The sequence below is a fragment of the Trematomus bernacchii genome, unplaced genomic scaffold, assembly GCF_902827165.1.
Source record: "Trematomus bernacchii unplaced genomic scaffold, fTreBer1.1, whole genome shotgun sequence".
NCBI lineage: Eukaryota > Metazoa > Chordata > Actinopteri > Perciformes > Nototheniidae > Trematomus > Trematomus bernacchii.
This window is the reverse complement of record NW_022987368.1, coordinates 1-7,500: the sequence shown is the minus strand read 5'-3', so window position 1 is coordinate 7,500 and position 7,500 is coordinate 1. Positions and strand designations below refer to the sequence as shown.

The following is a 7,500-nucleotide window of genomic DNA, read 5'->3' as shown; positions in this document are numbered from 1 at the left end:
TGCATCGATCTTGATACAGGGTACTTATTATATGTTATAGTTTGGATTCCTAAAGCTTTTAGTCTACTAACCCATCATCCAAGGGTAGTTTTCACTATAAGTAATGGTTTATTTTTTGGACGGACACTATAATTTACAGTTTTTTACTATGTTCAATCTGAATTTTCATTAAAATAAAAACATCTATATTGATTCTGACTCTTCTACATCCAACTCACAGGTTTATCATTACTAAAAAGTAAATAGTAAAAAACTGTAAATTATAGTGTCCGTCCAAAAATTATTTTTTACTTATAGTGAAAACTACCCTTGGATGATGGGTTAGTAGACTAAAAGCTTTAGGAATCCAAAGTACAACATATAATAAGTACCCTGTATTAAGATTGATGCAAAACAAGTGACATTTGACCTTTACAGAGAGATTTAGCCAAAAGAAACCACTTCTGGGGTCATTTGGGTGGAAATGGGCGTTTTTGCCGTTTCTCTGGAACCCATTGGTTGATTTTGATGATTGACATCTCTTTTGAACCGTTAGAGCCAATAGAATCGAAGGGGAACTTCCACATACACACCAACGTTACGATTGAGAAGTGGGGGCTCTGCGCAAGCAGTTTGCCCTAATCGAAACCTATCTTACGCTCTGAAATCTGAAAATGGAAAAGTAGGTTTATTGCTTATGGATTATCAGAAATCATTTCAAAGGGACACAGACACATTGGATTAACCTATGGATTAACCTTCAGCAGCGTTTTTATCGTTTTAATGCCATTGAAGACAACTTTTGATCAGACAACAACAAAGGTAAGACATATTGCCGTGGTTGCTACCTAATGCCACGTGTTGTGATGTCTGTTTTGTTTATAATGTCGCGAGTTCTGATCATGGAGTGATGCTATAGATACCTATCGATTCTGTGTACTCTCACGATGCTAATCGATATGTTGGATGTGCAGTTACGATAAGTAATAAGGGTGTTATACCGTGTTTTCTGTGCTAACGGCGTTAGCATTTCTTCGCTAATTCAGAGGCTCAGCGTTAGCCTTGTGTTTTGTTTTGCTAAAAATGGTTCATATCATCAGTTAGCTGAGTTTCTTCCCGTTACATGGATATGAAACATTCATAGTTTATTAAATATTAAGAAGCCCTCAGACGCTGTTTCCTGCAGATGATGCGTTTTTCCGCCCGGGGGCGGGGGGATGGCGTTCAACAGGTTACAGTCTGTTCAAATCCGTTCACATAATTCTTTACACTTTTAACCTTAACGATGTTTTTATGTATTATTATGTATAGCTCACAGGGCACGATGTCCTTGTAGCGGTTCTTCTTGCTGTTCTCCTGTTTCTCTGCCGTCTTTGTTGGGAACGTCCGGTCGGACCGGTACTTCATCGACTGGCACTTCAACTTCTGGAAGACACACAAGAACAACTGTAATCAGACGACGTCCATCTGGAGCGTTTCAATCAGAGTTCCTTGAAGACGTGTCAGGACTTTTTTAGAGGTAGCATCAAAATTAAAACACAGTGTGACGTCATGGCTGCAAAACCTTCCCCAACACTGCATATCCCCACAGACTGACAGCAAGTCAATAGATAACAAGCAGTGGTGGAAGTATTAATACCTTTTACTGAAGTGAACGCAGCGAGATCACAGTAAAATAGTGTGCAACAAGTAAGAACGATCAAGAAAATGCACCTAAAGTATCAAAGTAAAGGTTTATGCAACATGAAGCAGTTATTCTTGTTACCTTAAAGCCATTTGAAAACGATTAAACACTATTATTACATTTAAAAATATAAAATACATTACACAAAAAGCAGTATAAATTGTTCTAAAGACGTAATTATAGAAATGTTTTTTAGTATTGTAGCTGGAAGCAAAAGAGCTCCTTTTATTATGTCCTATCCTGTCATGGTGTGGAGCAGCTGAGGTGTAGTTCAGCCTTCAGTGTGAAGTCATGCTCAGTTTGTATCTGATTCATCAACGACTGACCAGAATCTGAGACTCTGACGTGGAGGTGAAGCTGCAGTCTGAAGTCTGTCTGAAGTGTGTGTGAAGCTGCAGTCTGAAGTCTGTCTGAAGTGTGTGTGAAGCTGCAGTCTGAAGTCTGTCTGAAGTGTGTGTGAAGCTGCAGTCTGAAGTCTGTCTGAAGTGTGTGTGAAGCTGCAGTCTGAAGTCTGTCTGAAGTGTGTGTGAAGCTGCAGTCTGAAGTCTGTTTAAAGTGTGTGTGAAGCTGCAGTCTGAAGTCTGTCTGAAGTGTGTGTGAAGCTGCAGTCTGAAGTCTGTCTGAAGTCTGTCTGAAGTCTGTCTGAAGTGTGTGTGAAGCTGCAGTCTGAAGACTGTCTGAAGTGTGTGTGAAGCTGCAGTCTGAAGACTGTCTGAAGTGTGTGTGAAGCTGCAGTCTGAAGACTGTCTGAAGTGTGTGTGAAGCTGCAGTCTGAAGTCTGTCTGAAGTGTGTGTGAAGCTGCAGTCTGAAGTCTGTCTGAAGTGTGTGTGAAGCTGCAGTCTGAAGTCTGTCTGAAGTGTGTGTGAAGCTGCAGTCTGAAGTCTGTTTAAGTGTGTGTGAAGCTGCAGTCTGAAGTCTGTCTGAAGTGTGTGTGAAGCTGCAGTCTGAAGACTGTCTGAAGTGTGTGTGAAGCTGCAGTCTGAAGTCTGTCTGAAGTGTGTGTGAAGCTGCAGTCTGAAGTCTGTCTGAAGTGTGTGTGAAGCTGCAGTCTGAAGTCTGTCTGAAGTGTGTGTGTGAAGCTGCAGTCTGAAATCTGTCTGAAGTGTGTGTGAAGCTGCAGTCTGAAGTCTGTTTAAAGTGTGTGTGAAGCTGCAGTCTGAAGTCTGTCTGAAGTGTGTGTGAAGCTGCAGTCTGAAGTCTGTCTGAAGTGTGTGTGAAGCTGCAGTCTGAAGCCTGTCTGAAGTGTGTGTGAAGCTGCAGTCTGAAGTCTGTTTAAAGTGTGTGTGAAGCTGCAGTCTGAAGTCTGTCTGAAGTGTGTGTGAAGCTGCAGTCTGAAGCCTGTCTGAAGTGTGTGTGAAGCTGCAGTCTGAAGTCTGTCTGAAGTGTGTGTGAAGCTGCAGTCTGAAGTCTGTCTGAAGTCTGTCTGAAGTCTGTCTGAAGTGTGTGTGAAGTGTGTGTGAAGCTGCAGTCTGAAGCCTGTCTGAAGTGTGTGTGAAGCTGCAGTCTGAAGTCTGTCTGAAGTGTGTGTGAAGCTGCAGTCTGAAGTCTGTCTGAAGTGTGTGTGAAGCTGCAGTCTGAAGTCTGTCTGAAGTGTGTGTGAAGCTGCAGTCTGAAGTCTGTCTGAAGTGTGTGTGAAGCTGCAGTCTGAAGTCTGTCTGAAGTCTGTCTGAAGTCTGTCTGAAGTGTGTGTGAAGCTGCAGTCTGAAGCCTGTCTGAAGTGTGTGTGAAGCTGCAGTCTGAAGTCTGTCTGAAGTCTGTCTGAAGTCTGTCTGAAGTGTGTGTGAAGCTGCAGTCTGAAGTCTGTCTGAAGTGTGTGTGAAGCTGCAGTCTGAAGTCTGTCTGAAGTCTGTCTGAAGTGTGTGTGAAGCTGCAGTCTGAAGCCTGTCTGAAGTGTGTGTGAAGCTGCAGTCTGAAGCCTGTCTGAAGTGTGTGTGAAGCTGCAGTCTGAAGCCTGTCTGAAGTGTGTGTGAAGCTGCAGTCTGAAGTCTGTCTGAAGTGTGTGTGAAGCTGCAGTCTGAAGTCTGTTTAAAGTGTGTGTGAAGCTGCAGTCTGAAGTCTGTCTGAAGTGTGGTGTGAAGCTGCAGTCTGAAGTCTGTCTGAAGTGTGTGTGAAGCTGCAGTTTGAAGTGTGTGTGAAGCTGCAGTCTGAAGTCTGTCTGAAGTCTGTCTGAAGTGTGTGTGAAGCTGTTGTTTAAAGTGTGTGTGAAGCTGCAGTCTGAAGCCTGTCTGAAGTGTGTGTGAAGCTGTTGTTTAAAGTGTGTGTGAAGCTGCAGTCTGAAGTCTGTTTAAAGTGTGTGTGAAGCTGCAGTCTGAAGTCTGTTTAAAGTGTGTGTGAAGCTGCAGTCTGAAGTCTGTCTGAAGTGTGTGTGAAGCTGCAGTCTGAAGTCTGTCTGAAGTCTGTCTGAAGTGTGTGTGAAGCTGCAGTCTGAAGCCTGTCTGAAGTGTGTGTGAAGCTGCAGTCTGAAGTCTGTCTGAAGTGTGTGTGAAGCTGCAGTCTGAAGTCTGTTTAAAGTGTGTGTGAAGCTGCAGTCTGAAGTCTGTCTGAAGTGTGTGTGAAGCTGCAGTCTGAAGTCTGTCTGAAGTGTGTGTGAAGCTGCAGTCTGAAGTCTGTCTGAAGTGTGTGTGAAGCTGCAGTCTGAAGTCTGTCTGAAGTCTGTCTGAAGTCTGTCTGAAGTGTGTGTGAAGCTGCAGTCTGAAGCCTGTCTGAAGTGTGTGTGAAGCTGCAGTCTGAAGCCTGTCTGAAGTGTGTGTGAAGCTGCAGTCTGAAGCCTGTCTGAAGTGTGTGTGAAGCTGCAGTCTGAAGTCTGTCTGAAGTGTGTGTGAAGCTGCAGTCTGAAGTCTGTTTAAAGTGTGTGTGAAGCTGCAGTCTGAAGTCTGTCTGAAGTGTGTGTGAAGCTGCAGTCTGAAGTCTGTCTGAAGTGTGTGTGAAGCTGCAGTTTGAAGTGTGTGTGAAGCTGCAGTCTGAAGTCTGTCTGAAGTCTGTCTGAAGTGTGTGTGAAGCTGTTGTTTAAAGTGTGTGTGAAGCTGCAGTCTGAAGCCTGTCTGAAGTGTGTGTGAAGCTGTTGTTTAAAGTGTGTGTGAAGCTGCAGTCTGAAGTCTGTTTAAAGTGTGTGTGAAGCTGCAGTCTGAAGTCTGTTTAAAGTGTGTGTGAAGCTGCAGTCTGAAGTCTGTCTGAAGTGTGTGTGAAGCTGCAGTCTGAAGTCTGTCTGAAGTCTGTCTGAAGTGTGTGTGAAGCTGCAGTCTGAAGCCTGTCTGAAGTGTGTGTGAAGCTGCAGTCTGAAGTCTGTCTGAAGTGTGTGTGAAGCTGCAGTCTGAAGTCTGTTTAAAGTGTGTGTGAAGCTGCAGTCTGAAGTCTGTCTGAAGTGTGTGTGAAGCTGCAGTCTGAAGTCTGTCTGAAGTGTGTGTGAAGCTGCAGTCTGAAGTCTGTCTGAAGTGTGTGTGAAGCTGCAGTCTGAAGTCTGTCTGAAGTGTGTGTGAAGCTGCAGTCTGAAGTCTGTCTGAAGTCTGTGTGAAGCTGCAGTCTGAAGTCTGTCTGAAGTGTGTGTGAAGCTGCAGTCTGAAGTCTGTTTAAAGTGTGTGTGAAGCTGCAGTCTGAAGTCTGTTTAAAGTGTGTGTGAAGCTGCAGTCTGAAGTCTGTCTGAAGTCTGTGTGAAGCTGCAGTCTGAAGTCTGTCTGAAGTGTGTGTGAAGCTGCAGTCTGAAGTCTGTTTAAAGTGTGTGTGAAGCTGCAGTCTGAAGTCTGTTTAAAGTGTGTGTGAAGCTGCAGTCTGAAGTCTGTCTGAAGTGTGTGTGAAGCTGCAGTCTGAAGTCTGTTTAAAGTGTGTGTGAAGCTGCAGTCTGAAGTCTGTTTAAAGTGTGTGTGAAGCTGCAGTCTGAAGTCTGTTTAAAGTGTGTGTGAAGCTGTTGTTTAAAGTGTGTGTGAAGCTGCTCTCTCACACTCAGCTCTCGGACCCCCTGCTCACCACAGACAGCTTTTTGTTCTTTAAGGAAATGATGCAACAGAGAGAGAGGGGGGGTCGTTACTCATCACCATGGCAACAGATGATGTCATTCGGGATGTGTCGAGAGGGATATAAATATGTCAAAGTACATGCGTGTGCGAATATGAATGCACCAAAATGGTTCTGTGTAGTTCTGCTTTTATCGGTGTGTTTTAAAGAGTGTTTAAAGAGTGTTTTAAAGAGTGTTTAAAAAGTGTTTAAAGAGTGTTTAAAGAGTGTTTAAAGAGTGTTTAAAGAGTGTTTAAAGAGTGTTTTAAGAGTGTTTTAAGAGTGTTTAAAGAGTGTTTTAAAGAGTGTTTAAAGAGTGTTTAAAGAGTGTTTTAAAGAGTGTTTCAGGTGTTTCGCGTGTTTCCCGTGTTTCCGCGTGTTTTCCGCGTGTTTTCCGCGTGTTTCCAGCGTGTTTCCCGCGTGTTTCCCGCGTGTTTTCGCGTGTTTCCCGCGTGTTTCCCGCGTGTTTTCCCGCGTGTTTCCCGCGTGTTTCCCGCGTGTTTCCCGCGTGTTTCCCGCGTGTTTTCCCGCGTGTTTCCCCGTGTTTCCCGCGTGTTTCCCGAGTGTTTTCGAGTGTTTTCCAGAGTGTTTAAAGAGTGTTTTAAAGAGTGTTTAAAGAGTGTTAGCCTTTGCAGACCATTGACATGCACTAAAACACTACAGGAGAGGGAACACTACAGAAGAAAGTTTTTAAAAAGCAGTGGTTTGGAAATAGTGTGTAGGTCCGCCTGCTGTGCTTCTTGTTTTGATGTTTGTGTGTTGTTTTTAAAAGCTTTAAACCCAGGAAAGGACAACATGGTACGATCCAGGACGTCTCATACTAAGATATATATTAATCCAGGTATCTCCCATCCTTCCTGAAACTCTGCATGTTTTAAAAGCTTGCAGGTGACCCAGAGACTCTCTTGCTGCCAGGGAAAGAGATTGTAGTCAATACAAATGTTGACTAAAATAAAAGAGGATATCATTGTTGGTTTTTATATGTTTATATATATAATGCATTTGCATGTGTGTCTTCCTTGTTCCTGAATGCAACCTTCAGTGACTTTAAAGAGGAAGCAGAAGAGTGGCGTTACAGCGAGTCACTTCCCCGAACAGTCAAACTTTTTGAGAGCATTTTTTTAATCTAAAGAACGTAGTAACGCTTACTGTCGGTCAAACTTCTGATGGTGTGACAATGAAAGCTGCTTCATGACCGCTTCCTCTACCATCTTAGAGTTCAAGAAAAGGGAGATGTAAGCGTGGCGTTGCATTAGCAGCGAGCCACTTCCCTGAACACAACAACCTTTTTGAGAAAACTGTGAAACTTAACGCTTACTGTCAGTCAAACTTGTGATGATCTTATAATGAAATCTGCTTTATTTACACGACTCCTTCAAGAAAACTAAGATGTAAGACTCTGACTGTAACCATTGTTCCCACAGTCAGTCAACCTTGTGTTGATGTGACAATGAAAGCTGCTTTGCGACAGCTTCCTCTACCATATTAGAGTTCAAGAAAAGGGAGATACAAGCAGCTTCTTGTTCTACACTTCTTTAATAAAACCAAGATGTAAGACTCACAGTGAACTCCCCGGCGATGCCGTCCGCCGCCTCCTGGCTCTTCAGCTGCGACAGGAAGCTCCTCAGAATACAGGCCTGCTGCTCCATGATGGGACTCCTCTCTCAGGCATGTCAGGGGGTCAGGGGTCAAAGTCCTGGAGGTCTAGAGTCTCTGGATCAGGGCCTTTCTGCTGCTGCACAGAGCACTCGTGTTAGTCGTTCCATGGAGGAACTGTTGTGAGGGAACATGTGAGGCGCGTTAGAGGAAGCAGCAAACAGGTTCTTGTGGTCAGATTACAAAACAGTGT

General features: G+C 43.9%; 1 protein-coding gene across 2 annotated transcripts in view; it reads right to left on the bottom strand.

Annotated features, from left to right (window-relative positions):
* The window catches only part of ptpn22 (protein tyrosine phosphatase non-receptor type 22), a 23,890-nt gene extending 16,398 nt beyond the window's left edge, over positions 1–7,492 (bottom strand). For both annotated transcript variants that reach the window (XM_034132277.1, XM_034132283.1), the window contains exons 1-2: positions 7,214–7,492; positions 1,296–1,404 (exon numbers count right to left, since the gene is read on the bottom strand). In XM_034132277.1, the coding sequence (XP_033988168.1) occupies positions 1,296–1,404; positions 7,214–7,300 (196 nt within the window). In that variant the 5' untranslated portion in view covers positions 7,301–7,492. The remainder of the gene's footprint in view (positions 1–1,295; positions 1,405–7,213) is intronic.
* Between the last annotated feature and the right edge of the window lie 8 nt (positions 7,493–7,500).